Consider the following 16,545-nt stretch of genomic DNA (forward strand, 5'->3'; position numbering starts at 1 on the left):
CTACGCGATTGCAGACAATTCGTATCGCTCCCTGCGCACGGAGAGGAAGGATCAGTGTATTCTGATCTCTGGGGAGAGCGGGGCTGGCAAAACGGAGGCTACCAAGAAGATCCTGCAGTACTACGCCGTGACCTGCCCAGCTAGTCAGCAGGTCGAAACCGTGAAGGACCGCCTGTTACAATCCAATCCCGTCCTGGAGGTAACTCTAGAGCCCGCAGCACGGAAACTTGACGTTGAGTCATACCGGCAGCGCTCGCTTTTTCCACCTGAGAGGGCGGGGGCCGCCAGGCCCCGCTGGGCACGCCTGAGCTGTCTGTGCAGGGCGGATAGCGTGTCCTGGGAACACTGGTTCACCACACGTGGGCTGATGGATTGCGCTGCACGCAGGGGAATCCCAGGCTGCTTCCAAGCCAAAGAAACGGCCCCCTGCTGCTGAACTCACGGGGCCCTTTCCAGTCCACCAGCAGCAATTCTGGCGTGGCCGGGCTGCAGCGGGAAGCACGCGTTTGGCGTGGGAAGAGTTCTGGTGCGCTGCGTTAAGTTTGCAAAGCCAGAAGTGGGCGCATCCACCGTGGGCAGCGTTGCCCTCTGATAAATGCATTTGTTGGGTGCCTTCTCTAGTGCTGTGGTGTCCTCTAGTGTCCAGCCCTGAGCTGTCTTTGCGGTTCCCTGCGATATTTCTGCTCTGGACTCCAAAAACGCTGCGTGCCCAGGAGAGGTGTGCTCCCCGCGAGAGGGGAAAGCCTGGCAGGCCAAGACCTGTTAGGATGGCGCCCGCTGTGAGCAGAGCAGCAGGTGACTGTAAGCAAATAGCTGTGATGAAAGAGTAAGCTTTGAAAAGACTGGCAGACGTGACATACGTTGTCAGCAGTGAACTGGCATTAAAATAAGCTTGCTGGGGGGGGTGGAAATGTTTTCAGAGGCGTGCTCCATCTGCAGTGCTCACGCAGGGTAGAAAGATCAGCGTTAGAATTTGGGTAGCGATCCGTTTCCTTTGCAAAAAGCAAAAACCTAGGCTTTGCTGGCTGTAAATGAACAACTGGCAGCTTCACCAAAATGTTTATAAATAATCTTATTTGATATTTCTTTCTCTCTGTTCGTTTCCGTTTCAGGCCTTTGGAAATGCAAAAACCCTTCGTAATGACAACTCCAGCCGATTTGGGAAATACATGGATGTGCAGTTTGATTACAGGGTAACTTGAAACTGGTCCCAGTCATAGCAGGCCTCTGTTGCCTGTGCTTTCTTGTACTGATGTGTGCATCGAGCAATTGTTTTGCATTCTCCTGACATTGTTGTAAACAGAGTCTGTGGCAACAAAGTTTAGTTCCGGTGGATTTTATAGTACATTCTCTTTTTTCTTCCCTCATTTCTCTGTACAAGGAGACAGCTAGATTAAATCCTATTTCTAGGGGATGCAAACAGATACTCCCAAACTAAATCCACATAAATCAGCTGTGATCTGAAGATAGTATCTGTCCTGTGTAACTTTGCACAGTGTTTGTTTCAATTCTGATCCAAACTGCCCCACGCTCTGAAGATGAACATAGTGCAAGAACTGAGTAGCTTGGCGTACTGCAGTCATTCAAACGTCTCAGTCTGTAATCCCTCCACGCTCAGTGTTGTGTTGCTTTTCCTTTGTTTTGGATGCCTTCCTAGGAGGAATTTTACACACATCAGGATCCTATTCAGTACGTGCTGCAGCCATGATCTGTATAATGGTATCTTACTGTCACTTGACAGCTCCTTTTGCATGTGCTTCGAAACTCCAATTGCCACTATGTTTTAGCTCAAACAGAGATTGTGATACAAAATGGCAGATAATTTTCTGTCTTTTGTAGGCTATCATGTTGTATCCTGTTTGTCTTTGAATAGGCCACCAAGAAGCAGAAATATTTTCTGTGTTGATGAACTATTTCATTGTATCTGGTTTGATTTAGGGGGCTCCTGTCGGGGGCCATATCTTGAACTACCTCCTGGAGAAATCCCGAGTTGTACACCAGAATCATGGAGAGAGGAACTTCCACATTTTCTACCAGCTGCTAGAAGGAGGGGAAGAGGACTTGCTGCGAAGGCTGGGCCTTGAGAAGAGCCCCCAACAGTATCACTATTTAGTAAAGGTGTGCGTTAACTAGTAACTCTTAGAATATTGTTATATTATAGGACCAATAGATTGGTTGACTTTTGTAGTTTCTTTCCCTCACTTCAAAAATAACGCTGAGATGACTGCTTACAATAAAAAACACATGCAGAAGTGCACTGAGCATGAGTAATAGATATTTGACAATTATTTACTTACTTATATCAAACTGTGTCTTTGTAGGGTCACTGCGCAAGGGTCAGTTCCATAAATGACAAAAATGATTGGAAGATTGTGCGAAGAGCCCTGTCCATTATAAGCTTCAATGACAACGAGGTGGAGGTGCGATGTGTTTATTAACAGCACAGCTGATTTTCCTACTCCTCAGGAATTTTTCTGCTTCCATTAATGTTATTTTGGACCAAAAGCAGCGTTCAGAGTGAATGTGTTCTCTGCAAAAATCCTGAGCCCCCCCCCCCCCCCCCAACAACAACAACAAAATGTTCTCTAAGATGTTAATTAACACCAAAATCTTGCTGCCTCTTCTAACTGTGCATTCGTTTCATCATCCTGATTTGTGACTCTTGCTTCCATCCTAGGATTTGCTGAGCATTGTGGCTAGTGTTCTGCATCTGGGGAATGTGCAGTTTGCTGCTGATGAGCAAGGAAATGCTCAGGTCACTACAGAGAATCAGATTAAATATCTGGCTAGGGTGAGTATCACCGGTTAGAGAGACATTACAGGAGAGATGAATTGTAGGGGATTCCTTATTTTGAACTTGATACCGTCGTATAATTTTAGAATATGATTTAGGAGTTCTCATACATTTAATTTTATTTGACCTAAATAAAATGCAAATATTAACATCAAACCCCTTTAATTGACAACTCCTGTATTTACCACTTGCTCCACCACTGACTTGGGGTTTTCGCCTGCAGGCAGTGGGATAGGAATAGACCTATTCCAGATATGAGTTTTAAAGAAAGAATCACACTTGTGGCTTTGCTTAGTCAGTTCTTTGTGCCAGAACAAGCAAGGCCATATCCATGCCAGAAAGGAGGTGGTGTGCAGCAGGAAAGGCAAGGACAGATGCTGCAAAAGTCTTGCAGTGGGAATGGGGAAATGAAGGGTTGTTTCACTGGACTGTGATTTTTAGGAAGCATTAGTAATAAATCGAACCTACTGCTTCATAAATTAATCTAATATTCTACTGCTTTGCAGCTTCTAGCAGTCGAAGGCTCTGTTCTTCGAGATGCATTGATCCACAAGAAGATCATAGCAAAGGGGGAAGAGGTAAGAACATGAACTGGGGATCTGGGAGGTATGTGGAATTAAATCAAGCTAACGACACGCCATCGGCTCTCTTACCAGAACTAAATACTTCTCACTTGTCAGAGGAAGCTGTTGGTGCAGGACCCCCACAGCCTAATGCTGATTTGCAGCCTGCAGGGCTGGGAAAGTGGTGCGAGCTGAGCCCAGACGGGGTGCCACTGAGTGGCTGCTTATTAACAGTGAGCTAGGGAAAGTTAATCACTTGGTGGAGTGGCTGCTGAATGGCTTCTTTTCTCCTTCTGCATGCAGCTCATCAGCCCTCTGAACCTGGAGCAGGCGGCCTACGCAAGGGATGCGCTTGCTAAGGCAATATACGGACGCACTTTCTCCTGGCTGGTGAACAAGGTTAACAAGTCTCTTGCTTACAAGGTAAATGAACCTTCTGCTTGTCAATATCCAACCAAGCGTGAAAGGAAATTTGAAGTCTTTTAGCTGTGAAGCAGAGAAATGGTAAGTTGTGTGCTGTACGGTGATTTCTAATTGAATTCGTTTCCCATTAAGAAGAGGGTAAGGAGTACATGCTGTAACTAAATGGGTATAATCCAGTGATGGATCATAGCTGTGAGCACATACCAACATTATATTTTTTTTTCCCTATTGCAGGAAGGAGAGTTTCCAGGCTGGAGAAGTACAACGGTTTTAGGATTGCTCGATATCTATGGATTTGAGGTTTTCCAGCACAACAGGTTTGTTTCAATCAATGTGTCTTGAGTTTTGAGTAAACTCTGCGTGACTTCACTCATTATAGCATTTTCTCTGTTGTGAAATAAGACACCATTCCATCTCTGGTTCTCTTAGTCAAGAGAGAAAGAGATGACATTTAAACTTCAGGAAATCAGTTGAATAACTGATAATCACGGGGCTTTTAATGCTTGGAGCATCCAGCTAATACTTAGCATTTCCAGCTGTCAGTGTTCCTGGTATTTTAAAGAGACCGTTGCATTTTTGGGGCATGTTCATGGATACCTTCAGCTCTGCCTTTGCCCAGCTCTCCGGCACAGTGCTGGCTGTTGTGGCATCCTTCCATGGTGGTGTGAACAGGGAAACGCAGCTAGAAAAGAGCATATGGGACTATGGCAGAGCCTGGAACCGCGCTCTGGCAGACAGCAGTGAACTGAGACTCAAATGTGCAGTATCATTTGCCACTTCTTAGAATTTTTTGTGTTCCTCTGTGTGTGTTCCATCCTTCATGTCCTTTTTCCCCCATCCTTCTGGAATTCTTTAATGGTATTCTCTAAATAATTAACTTACTAAATTTAAACAGTCAGTAAATAAATGTTTCACAAAATCTCTTCTATTTCTCTTGATTTACACAGAGCTATACTCATGCTGCTGCCCACTGATGATAGCTTCTTTTACTGTGGTACAGTGTTAGTGATTATTCTTCTGATTTTTGTTTGCAGCTTTGAGCAATTTTGTATTAATTATTGTAATGAAAAATTGCAGCAGCTCTTCATAGAGCTCACATTAAAGTCGGAACAAGAGGAATACGAGTCAGAAGGCATAGCGGTAAGAGCCAATATCTTTTCTACTCTTTCCTTTGTAGCACCTCCTGCAGCCAGAGGAGAGATTAGAAAAGAGGCTGCTAATAATGGCCTCCAAAGTAAATGAATTAAAGTACTTCCCTTTTTCCTTTCTTTTTGAAACACTTTGGTAACTCTGTGTGATATAGCTAGAAGTGAGTAATGCCATTTTAATCTTTTACTCTGATAAAAACAACAAAAAAATGCTTTTTAAAAGGCACATTAGGAAAAAAAGTTTGATGAGTGAAAAAGCTTTGTTTCAAATTTGACAGAAAGATTATTCAAGTGTGGTGCTGTCTGAAATGTTCTGAAATTTTCATGTGTTTTTCCAGTCTTGAATTGGTTTCACCCAAGTGTGATTTCTTGTCTTTGTAGTGGGAACCAGTTCAGTATTTCAATAACAAAATAATTTGTGATTTGGTGGAAGAGAAATTCAAAGGCATCATTTCTATTTTGGTGAGTTGACAATACCTTTTTAAATGAAAAATTTGGGGCAGCGTAGGGGAAAGCTAGGGGAAGAACATATAAAAAAAATGTTTAAGCTTACGTTAAGGGGTGTTTGAGCAGGCGGGAAGAGCAGTGATACACTGAACAGTGACACCATTAGAAGTCGTACTGTATCACCACTGTTTGCTCTCGGGGAAAGATGCTCCCAATCCAGGCAGTCTGGAAGGAGGAAAATGTTTTCCTTTCCAGCTCAACAGTTCTTCATTTGTTGAAGAAGGAGCTGGCCTACCTGTCGAAGGCCAAAGGGTCAGAGTGGGGCAGCATTTCAGGCAGACAGAGTTGGAGCTGGCCGGCGCGCTGGCAAGCACCTAAGGAAATCAATACCACAGTGTGTGTGTTTGTAGGATGAAGAATGTCTGAGACCTGGGGATGCCACAGATACAACGTTCTTGGAGAAACTTGAGGAAACTGTGAAGAACCACCCTCATTTTCTCACGTGAGTGCTCCCAAGGCTGAGAGCAGTTATACTGGTAGGATCCAAGTGTGGGGTAGAGCCCAGAGCTGGAATTACCCCCAGGTGACATGAGAACTCATGGTCTGTGTAACAGTAGTGTCCAAGGTATCCTGGGTCCCACATAAGAAGATTGGTTTTTCTTTTGCAAAGAGATTAATTAGATACAACCGGAGCAACAAAACTCTTGTTACTGACTTGCCTCTTCACCGAGCTCTTCCTGGCATCCTACTGCTGCTATGTCCAAGGAATTTGCAGGCTTGCAGCTTCTTGCCTCTTCCAAGATCTGGCCCAATACTTCAGGTGTGACAGACTCTCTGGTTTGGAGTATTAGGCCAGATCGTTCCCCAGCACTGAAAACTCAAGTCAGGTCTAGGAATAACGAACATGGAGCAGAATTTTACTGGTAAAACCAGCATTCAGAGGTGTATATGCATTACAATGATTCAAGCAGTGTTAGTGCTTTTGAAATGGAGAGGTTTATATTGCACTAACTCACCTATTTGCTTCCCCAAGGATATCGGTGTCCTCCTCTGACTTTAGCAGCCTATCCACATGGCCACCATGCCAGTTCAGTCGGTGTCAATTCCACATTTCACCTTTCGGATTGTTTACTTCAGTTTCAGAGCTCCACGTGTCTTTTTATTCTTACTGAATGTTCTGCTTGTGCTCAGATGAGGATCTGTACAGCACCTCATGTGTATGCCAGCCTGCTGCCTCTACTCTATAATTTCATGTGTACGCAGAACCACCCCGCAACCTCGCCGGGAAGCTGAAAGTTTTCCCATTTGAAATGAAGATGAATACATTTTATGACATTGTTATGATTTGCTGGTTGAGAGCTCTCCTATTTACTTCTGGTCTTGAAAATCAGCAAGTCGGATGTATTCCCTCCCCATTCTCTGTTCACATAGTCCCACTCTGGGATCAAATGCCGTTGTGCTTTTTGAAGTGGATCCCCCCAGTGAAACAGACGTGTTTCCCATGAAGCTTCTTTGCTTTCTTACCAGGCACAAACTTGCTGACCAAAAGACTCGCAAGTCACTAGGGCGGGAGGAGTTTCGGCTTTTGCACTATGCTGGAGAGGTCACCTACAGCGTTGCAGGTAAGTGTGTGCATCATCTCTGCTCTCTCTCACTCTTTTCTCCTCCTCCCGTACTCTGCCCTTTCAATTAAACCAGTTTCACCATACAGTAAAGAAAAATCTGGGCATGGAATATATCCACACCTCACTTGATTAACCAGATTAATTTCCCATCTCAAATTTCTGCCTTGTTGTGCAGTTCCTGTGGAACAGCAGTGGCAGCCTGAGTGGTTTCTTTTTCTTCTTCTAGGTTTTCTAGATAAAAACAATGACCTTCTCTTTCGGAACTTGAAGGAGGTGAGTGTGGATAGAGGACATTTCCAATACTCAGCAGAATGAGGAGTTTGGTTTAACATGAGGGGCACCTAAGGGGAAAGATTCTTCTAGACTCCGCTTGGAAACTGTGTGGCCGTAGGGCTGCACTATGAAAAGACAAACTGAGGTGCCCAAAGTTCATTTTATTACTAAAAAGCAAACCGAAACAAAAAATGCAAACAGTTTTGTCCCATGTTTCTTTGATAGTTCTCTGAAGGCTACTCTGTACTTTATCTCTGAAAACGTCTCTCTCTGCAGACCATGTGCAACTCTGAGAATCCCATCATAAATCAGTGTTTTGACAGGACAGAGCTGACAGACAAAAAGAGACCTGAAACGGTAAGAACATGAGCTGAAATGTGGCTATTCCCTCTTTTAAAAAGACATGTCCTGTCTAACAGGGTAATCTGAGTGCAAACCTCTTACATTTAAAGCCGGGAGGCTGAGGTTTGCTCTGCAGCCACAAGTACTAGCTGTAAGTCATTGCTTTTTACATAGTTTTCTTTCTTTTCTCCTAGGCAGCAACTCAGTTTAAAAACAGCCTCTCCAAACTCATGGAAATCCTGATGTCCAAAGAACCATCCTACATTCGCTGCATTAAACCTAACGATGCTAAACAGGCTGGTATGACCCTGGTGACTCTTCCTTTTTCCTATGACAGCTCTATATAGGCCTCTCTGCCAGTCATGAGGCACAGAAAGGAGCTCAAATGAGGAAGCCCTGCAAGATTTTTTCATGTTGGGTCTGTGTCAGAGCTGCTTGTAGGGAGGGGGTGGCAGTACCAGCAGCCAGGAATCAAAATGGGAGCACTGGTCTTGGGTGGAGCAGGGTCATGTTTAAAGTGAAGAATTACTACCCTACATAACTTTATCTTAATGACCTTTATTCTCCCTCATTTCTTCCTCCTGTATGCATAGAACATCCTAAAGGAGAACTTTGTTTTGGAAATAAATATAAATGTATATTAAAAGGGGGGGGGGGGGGAGCGGGGGGACATGGGACGACAGGAGACAAAGTTTTGTGGGACTTGCACCGCAAGGAGAGGTTAGAGGTTAAAGATAATTGTGTAAGACACAACCAAGAATGGAACGTTCCCCTACTCCAGATGAAGGGACAGCTATACGTTGATTATGTTTCTCTATTTTCATGCTCTCTCAAGATCGGTTCGATGAAGTTCTAATCCGACATCAAGTGAAATACCTGGGATTGATGGAGAACCTCAGAGTGCGCAGAGCTGGCTTTGCATATCGAAGAAAATATGAAGTTTTCCTGCAAAGGTAGGATTACCTTGGGCTTCTCTCTCCCTGCTGCTCCCTATCTCACAGCTGTTGAGCTGTTCTGAACAGCCAAGTGACAGCCCTGACACCTGGAAGACTTTATTTTCTTGCCTGAGCGAGAAGCATGGCCTCTCTCCCTTCCCATCACCCTGTATGGATGGTGCTTCTCTCCCTATGCTTTCTTCTGCTGTCAATTTTCAGATACAAATCACTTTGTCCAGAAACATGGCCTACGTGGGATGGGCGGCCCCACGATGGGGTGGCTGTGCTGGTGAAGCATCTTGGCTACAAACAGGAAGAATACAAAATGGGACGGTTAGTTCTGCTCTTTTCTTAATTTGAGATTATGAATCATTGGACGTCCATGCCACTGCTTTTAAATAAGGCTTCTCTATCTAATGGGTGAGGAAAAGATTAGAGATCCCACAGGGGATGCTAAGGGCAGGAAACAAATTTCTCTGGCATGTTAAACATAATTCTACATTTCTATTTCTAGAACAAAGATTTTTATCCGCTTTCCCAAGACCTTGTTTGCAACAGAGGATGCTCTGGAAGTGAGGAAGCAGAGTCTGGGTGAGTCACACACACTGCAGTACTCCATGGGCAGTTAGCTGTCTGATTTCTGATTTTTTTTTTTTTTTTTCCTGTTTGTTTGGGGAGAGATTTTTTAAAACACTAAGCCTTTTTATACCAAAATCTGCTTGGTCACAATTTCAAACTGCTGTTTTTCTTGCCCTTTCAGCAACAAAAATGCAGGCCACGTGGAGAGGTTTCTACCGTCGAAAGAAATTCCTGCACATGAAACACTCAGGTATGAGAGAGAGGAAGCTGGGCAGCTGCGTGCATGGAAGTGGCTGTTGTTGTCAGAGGTGACTTGAGTTTGATGTGCAAGAAGGAAGATTGCCAGAGCCTTGCTGGAAGGGGAAGGGAAGGCGATGGTGTGGTACCCAGCCCTTCCCCCTTTACTCTACAAGACTCCCAAGCAGGAGCAGACTTAAATCATGTTCACCCAGCAGCCCCCAGCTGCTGCTGCTTTTTATTAACGTTTACACTTTGTATCATATTTATATTATTATATTCTTCCCCTGTGCCACCTTGGAGGCTGTTTATTTCCAGAGCACTTGCCGGTGCCAGTGCTGTGTGGAGTCGCTGTAGGTACGAATGAGCTCACCTAGTGCAAAATCTTTTGTATTATTTTTAGCAATAGCCATCCAGTCCTGGTGGCGGGGAACTTTGGGACGCCGAAAAGCTGCCAAGAAGAAGTGGGCAGTGGAGACTATCAGAAGGTGCGTAAAGCATAACCCAAGTCATCAAATGGGTGCTTATTTTTTAACAATGAGATTAAACGTTCTTGTCACTTCAGCACTGGGCTTTTTAAGATAAATTACAGCTATTAAATAAAGCCCAGAAAAGGGTTGGATTGGAAGAGACCTCTAACAATCACTAGTTCTGATCACTTTTCTAATAAAATTTTCTTCTTCTTCAGATTCATTAAAGGTTTTATTTACCGGAACCACCCTCGCTGCCCAGAGAATGAGTATTTCCTTGATTACATCCGTTTCTCCTTCCTGATGAACCTCAAGCGTAATCTACCAAAAAATGTTTTGGACAAATCCTGGCCAACTCCTCCTCCGTCGCTCTGCGAGGTAGGCACACCTGTGCCAGGGCTGGCAAGGGGCCTGCAGGATGGAGGCCACAGGCCACCAAAGGCTTTCAGAGCAAGAACGGACCAGGTTCTCGCTCAGGTTCCACGCTGTGTTAGCATCTCTAGTAGCAGAATTAATCCAAACATCATCACGTGGGTGTAATTATGATCTGCAAAGTTATTAGTGCTATAGCATTGAACGTTCTTGCAAGCATGGTGCTGTTGCAACACCGTTTTCTCCTGTTTTTTTTTCATCCATTTCTGAAACTTTCTTCCCTTTTTCTCTAAACAAATTAAGTTCCCTCTGGCCAGTTAAATTGGCTGCAGCGCAATGTGGTTGCCTGTGAAGGACATATTAAGCTTCCTCTATTGCCATTATTGTTCTGCATATGGCAGAAGTGGGGGGGTTTATCTGATCAAAGCAAAATCCTGCAGAAAGTGCCGGTTACATTCTCCAAAGATCCAGGTGTGTTTGGATTGCAGGTACAGCTGGAAGCAAGAAAGGGCATGGCAGCAGCAAGCAGAGTGCTCCTGGTATTCATTCTCCCTTCTAAAGCAGCTGGAGAATGTTGCAGTGCAAACTCTCTTGGAGAGGTGGAAAATAAGGAATAGGAAGTTTAACTTTAAAAGCAACTCTCAGTAATGAAACAGTACTTTAGTTCAGCCATGCATTTTCTGCAGTCGCTTCTTACCTGTCTTTGCTGTTTGCATTGGTTTGTCAGCCAGTTTGAGCTACTTTTATTTACTGTGTGATTTCTTCCTCAGGCGTCCCAGCTCCTGCGCCAGCTGTGTATGCAGAACATGGTCTGGACCTACTGCAAGAGAATCAGCCCGGAGTGGAAGCAGCAGGTACGAGCCACCTCCATGGTCACAAACTGCGCTGAGGTTCCCACGAACAGGAGGGGGTTTGCAGCATTATTTAGTGTAAGGAATGAGGGAGGGGAGGGAAAAGGGTGCTACTACAGAGGGAGTTGCAGCAGCAGTGGAAGAACTTTTGAATCACTGAATTCTTCAGTGGGTGATTAAAAAGCCCCACAAGAACATGGTGGTGATGTAGGTCAGAGACAAAAAGCTAGAAGGCTACAACGTGCATAAAAGAAAAACAATTTTATACATATTTCAGTATGTACTACGTAAACAGCACTGCATATCCACACCCCTGTGTAATTTCTATACTAAAAGGCCCCATTATTCTTCCCATGGAAGATAGAAACGTAAGCCGCTGCGTCGTTCTGGTTGTGCCACAGAAAGAGAGTGAGAATGCAGCAGACACAAGCCCAGCCATTTTTCAGAGGAGATACATTAATAGTTGCTGTTCCTAGCTAAAAAGAATAAAAATTATACTAATATTTGGCTCAACTTAGTCATGGAAAGGTAGGGAGAGGGTATTTGGTTTCTACTAAAAAAAAAAAGGCTCAGTAAAGAGACATAATCAGAAACATACATTAAACAATTTAGATGTAACTGTTAGGACATGATAGTAATAGTTGCCATTAAGCTTTTTTTTTTTTTTGCGTAGTAAATCATATCGCTTATGAAGACCTGCAAAGTATTAAGCACACGGAACGAAATGCTGTAGATTAGTTAGTGGCTGAGCCTGTGATTAAGGACAGAGGATTAATGCCAGCCAGCACGGAGCGGGAGGTGGACGCTCACTCAAAACTAGTAACTTTCACCCACATTTTTACCTGTAAATGATCCCAGGCACTCCACGCCGTGCAACAGCACCCGTAACATGCATTTGCCCTGGTTCCTTGTTCGCTGGTTTGTTCCGACTCCCCGGGAGCTCGGGCTGGGAGCTGAGCAAGGGTCATGCTCACAGTGCGGGGTGCCTCGATCCTGGAGTCCCGCCGCTGGGAAAGGGACCGAAGGTTTACGGTGACCGGTCAACTCACCAGGGAATCCCCGGGCTAACTCAGTTGTACTGCTCTTTCTCAGAGGATAAGGTAGAGAGTACTGACTAGATCAGAGCACCGTAATGAACGTGTTACGTGGTGCTACTAAGGACGCTGCTCTGCTGTCAGTACTTCAAGCAAAGATGCTGACTCGCTGAAAGGCTTCAGGGGTGGGGGGAAATAACCTGAAACATGAAAAAAGCCATACGGGGTAGAACAGGTTTAGCTTAACCTCTTCCTCCTTAAGAGAAACTCTGCAGTGGGAGAATTCTGAGACTTTTTAAACACCAGCATTACCAAAATCCGGAGAATAGATGTCACGTCCAGCTAACTTCAAACAGGAAATACAATACGTACTTTTGAGGGAAAGAGAAAGTAAGAAAAGTTTCCTGCCCCTAAGGAGAGGGTAGCTGTTGAAAAGGTCGGGGAGGTATGGAACATTTGGTGTGATTTTGTGACTAGTATGATTCAGGAGGTCAGAACTACATGCTGCTAAAAAACCAAAAAGGGAACATCTCTTTAAGACAAATTTATCTTTATCAAGGAGGAATTTTATACTAAGCAAGAATACATCTTTTGTCCTTGCAGTTGGAACAAAAAGTAATTGCCAGTGAGATTTTTAAGGGTAAAAAAGACAATTACCCTCAGAGTGTTCCCAGGCTCTTCATCAACACTCGACTCGGTGAGTAGGCGTTGCAAAGTTCAACAACAAGAAGGATGGGGGAGATCAATCTACTTTTCTTGCTAGAAATTTCTTTCTGACCCCCACCTCTTTGATTTTAATATAGGCAATGAAGAGATAAATGCTAAAGTCCTTCAGGCTTTAGAAAATGAAGCCATTAAGGTGAGATATGTGTCCTAATACTTTTGTTAAGCTTCTGCAGTTATTCAGCAGAGTATCAGATTAGATTTCTGAAGAAAATACAGCAAGAATTTTACATTGTATTAAAATCTTGTAACACCTTAGAAAATAGTCTATGGGAAAGAGAGCTGATGGCTCAGTAATATGGTTTGGAGATTTGGGCAAGTTTAACTACGTCAGTTAAGAACTGAAAGGGTTGCAGCTGGCACGGCTGGAAAGGAAAAATCTGACAGACTGAAACCAAATCCGGATTTTTCAAACCCACAGTCAGACAGCTGTAGTCATTAAGTTACCGTTCCAAACTCCTCTAGGTCAACAAGGAAGTCTGTGGCAGAACTAAGAACAGGACTCTAAGGGACTGTCTGTATTCCCAGTCTACCAGGCACTGGTCAGCGCCTCCTGCAAGCTCTCTGGGCTAGAGGGAAGGTAGCTGACAATTGAACAAGTTGCATTTTTAGCACTGTTAACACTTATTTCAGTATGCAGTTCCTGTGATCAAGTACGACCGGAAAGGATACAAAGCGAGAGCACGGCAGCTGCTCCTCACCCAAAACGCAGTCGTCATAGTTGAAGAATCCAAAATCAAACAACGGATCGACTATGGCAATCTGACAGGTAGGAACGGTTCCATAAATGGGGCTTGGCTCAAGCGACTGAGGCCAGCTGTCACCTTGGCGACAGTTAAAATAAGTAATAACACGATAACCAATTTGTCCTGGACAAGAATGGAATTGTCGGACCCTGACAAGCATTTTAAGTCAGTAGTATCTTGAAACGGAGTTTTTCTAAAATTAAACTCTAAAATAAAATGTCACAAGAATTACTCAATTCATCTCCCCTAAGCCCCTTCCCAAGTCATCTCCCAGGTGCACATCTCAGCTCCGCAGGGGAGTTGCACCACTATTACGCAGCAGCTGCCTGGGACGCTGCTATGGCTTTCAGGCCTCTACTTACTTGACCAGGACTTGATCCTTTTAGGGGGGGAACTTGGTGAAAGAGAGAGAGGTTGAGAGAGAACCGCTGAGCCCGTCTGGTGCATTGTAGTCATTACCCGGCTTTGTCTGAAACCCCTCTGTTCCAGCCCCCAGCTCAGCTACAGTTCCTCGTTACAGCTAATTTTGATGCTCGTCATTTCAATATTAGCCTGATGCAACCATCTACTGCATTCGTAACTGTCACCATTTGAAGTGGTTTCCAAGGGCAACACTAATTTGAGGTTCTGTGACTCCCCTAAGACGCTGTTAGGGCAGAGATGTACGTTCATCTCCGCTAGGGCTGGGCTGGCTCAATTTAAAGAGCTCATCCAGTTTGTACCGTGCGCCAAGATATTAAACAAAGTCCAAAAATAAACTATGAAGAAACAGCCGCTCCTGAGACAGCACAGTGTTCCTTAACTAGTCCCTGCCCACCTACCCAAGGGAGAGGATTTTTTTTTTTTTTTCCGTTTAGCAAACATAAGCAACTCATGGCGGAGGCTCAGCCTCCTGCTTACTGTACGGCAACGCTGTATTCGGAGCCCGAGTCAGTCACAGTGCAGCATAATGAGAACCTGAGGGCAGCTGAGGGCAGGATCCGCAAGGACCAGTAACACCAGCAAGTGGGGAGCGGGTCAGGCTGCCCCAAGCCTGCAGGGCACACAAGGTACTCCCACCAAAACCAGTTTTCTGGAGCCAAGTTCCTACAGCAGCTCTGGCCTTTCTTACCCAACGGTGGCAGTGGCTGAGGAAAGACAAGTGACCACGTTGTTCCCGTTGTCCCTCTCCTCCTTAGCACCCCAGTAACTGCACCGCTCACACACCTGCTGGGCCAGGACAAAGGGTCTGTCCAGTGGGGGCTGAAAAAGTTTCAGTCATAGGTCCCTTAACTGGCCAAAGTAGCTCTTGTACCAACGGTCACAGAGTCAAACCCAGGCATTCTCCCTACTCCTGATGGACCAGTGCATCTGGAAGTTTCTTTCCCATCTTAAAGAGCACAGTTTAAGCCAACTGTCACCTTGCAGCTTCTTCAGCCTCTCTGCCAAGATGTTAGCGCAGAGCTTCGGTGCAGCTTCTCAGCTGTTGGGTGTCTCAGTGTGGGAACAACAGCTGCTGCGTTCCTGGGAGAGGTTCTGAACCACATGGGAGAACGCCAGAGGTGCTGTGCTGGGTGTCAAATGGCCCTTCTCTGTTGCAGGCATCTCCGTCAGCAGCCTGAGCGATAACTTGTTTGTGCTGCACGTGCACTGCGAGGATAACAAACAGAAGGTAGCGGGACTCTGCCGTCATTTCTCCAACCACCTCTAGAAAAAGTTCTAAAGCCACAAAGAGCAGAAGATCCAGCTGGGGGGCGGGGAGGGGCGCACACGGTGACGTGCATGTAACTGTAACTTCGTACCAGCTCCAAGTAGCATTTCACTTCTCTTTCCTCGTGCTCACAGCTGTGGTTCACCAGTGACACGTTCACCAACAGGACTGGTGCCATCCCTTGCCCCTGTTACTAATTACTTGTAAAAAAAAATTAACTGCCCTAGGTGCAGTGTTACCCACAACAGAAGCCCCACAGATAGCCACCGAGCCTGGCGTGTTTTTCCACGCTAACCTACAGGGATAGTTCTGCCTCCGTTAATTACAACATAATCATTTTGGTATACCGATACCACAAAACCAGGATCGTAACCCATTGTCTCTTTCCTCCCAGGGAGATGTTGTACTTCAAAGTGACCACGTGATCGAGACGCTAACGAAAACGGCCATGCAGGCGGACAAGGTCAACAACATCAACATCAACCAGGGCAGGTGAGCGAAGCCGAAGCCCCTCCCAGCAGCTGCCTTGGTTCTCCTGTGCTGGTTCCGAAGGGAGCTCTGCTCCAGCGTTAAAGGGCTACAGAAACACGCCTACACGTCATCAGCGCACCTAATACACCTTAACTGAGGCTCCGTGTCCTTGAAGGAGCAGACCTATTGCAGCTCAGGAGCAATATAAAGCAGCCACTTAAGATGGGAAAAGGGTAAAACTAAGCTAGCGGAGAAGTCACAAACACTCATCAAATCTGTTCTTACCTCTTCTTCACAGCATAAAATTTACAGTCGGGCAAGGCAAAGAAGGCATCATTGACTTTATATCGGGATCAGAACTGCTTATAGCCAAAGCCAAGAATGGCCATCTAACAGTGGTGAGTACAGGCTGGGGGGGAGAAGGGGCACTTTGCGTCCTGCGGGCTCCAACCCAGAGGCTGGCACGAAGCCCTCCTTGCCGAGACGGACACGTGCCACGCAACGTTCTCGCTGAACGCACGGCCCTTGGTCTGCCAGCCTTTCCCCCAGCTGGAGCTGTGCACTGCACTCCTCCTGCGCTCCCCGGAGACTGCCGGGCTTACTCAAACTCATCCAGTGATTGTCCTATCAATCACTTCTGTTTTCCTCCCCAAGATTCAGGCTTTAATGCTAAACTCTGCTGCAAATCAAGTTGTAGAAAGACATTTAAAAACACAGGAAGCGAAACGAAAAAAAATCCTTTTCCCTTCTCAGATTGTTTGTAGTCTTCCCGCTAGTCAGGCCTAGTGATTTATGCACGGTCAGATTAGAAGTTACTCAGAA

The 16,545-nt window shown here is 45.3% G+C and overlaps 1 protein-coding gene across 3 annotated transcripts in view; it reads left to right on the forward strand.

Moving 5' to 3' along the window:
• MYO1C (myosin IC) overlaps positions 1-16,545 on the forward strand; it is a 58,894-nt gene that overhangs the window by 38,932 nt on the left and 3,417 nt on the right. For all 3 annotated transcript variants that reach the window (XM_056353419.1, XM_056353429.1, XM_056353437.1), the window contains 28 exons: positions 1-199; positions 1,113-1,193; positions 1,939-2,118; positions 2,322-2,420; positions 2,678-2,791; positions 3,301-3,372; positions 3,661-3,780; positions 4,015-4,097; positions 4,815-4,920; positions 5,310-5,390; positions 5,786-5,877; positions 6,903-6,997; positions 7,227-7,273; positions 7,550-7,630; positions 7,810-7,915; positions 8,451-8,568; positions 8,770-8,883; positions 9,065-9,141; positions 9,311-9,379; positions 9,770-9,854; positions 10,055-10,214; positions 10,979-11,062; positions 12,697-12,790; positions 12,897-12,952; positions 13,450-13,585; positions 15,143-15,213; positions 15,647-15,744; positions 16,022-16,121. In XM_056353419.1, the coding sequence (XP_056209394.1) occupies positions 1-199; positions 1,113-1,193; positions 1,939-2,118; positions 2,322-2,420; positions 2,678-2,791; positions 3,301-3,372; positions 3,661-3,780; positions 4,015-4,097; positions 4,815-4,920; positions 5,310-5,390; positions 5,786-5,877; positions 6,903-6,997; positions 7,227-7,273; positions 7,550-7,630; positions 7,810-7,915; positions 8,451-8,568; positions 8,770-8,883; positions 9,065-9,141; positions 9,311-9,379; positions 9,770-9,854; positions 10,055-10,214; positions 10,979-11,062; positions 12,697-12,790; positions 12,897-12,952; positions 13,450-13,585; positions 15,143-15,213; positions 15,647-15,744; positions 16,022-16,121 (2,818 nt within the window). The remainder of the gene's footprint in view (positions 200-1,112; positions 1,194-1,938; positions 2,119-2,321; positions 2,421-2,677; positions 2,792-3,300; positions 3,373-3,660; positions 3,781-4,014; positions 4,098-4,814; positions 4,921-5,309; positions 5,391-5,785; positions 5,878-6,902; positions 6,998-7,226; positions 7,274-7,549; positions 7,631-7,809; positions 7,916-8,450; positions 8,569-8,769; positions 8,884-9,064; positions 9,142-9,310; positions 9,380-9,769; positions 9,855-10,054; positions 10,215-10,978; positions 11,063-12,696; positions 12,791-12,896; positions 12,953-13,449; positions 13,586-15,142; positions 15,214-15,646; positions 15,745-16,021; positions 16,122-16,545) is intronic.

This window comes from Falco biarmicus, chromosome 1, assembly GCF_023638135.1.
Source record: "Falco biarmicus isolate bFalBia1 chromosome 1, bFalBia1.pri, whole genome shotgun sequence".
Classification (NCBI taxonomy): Eukaryota; Metazoa; Chordata; class Aves; order Falconiformes; family Falconidae; genus Falco; species Falco biarmicus.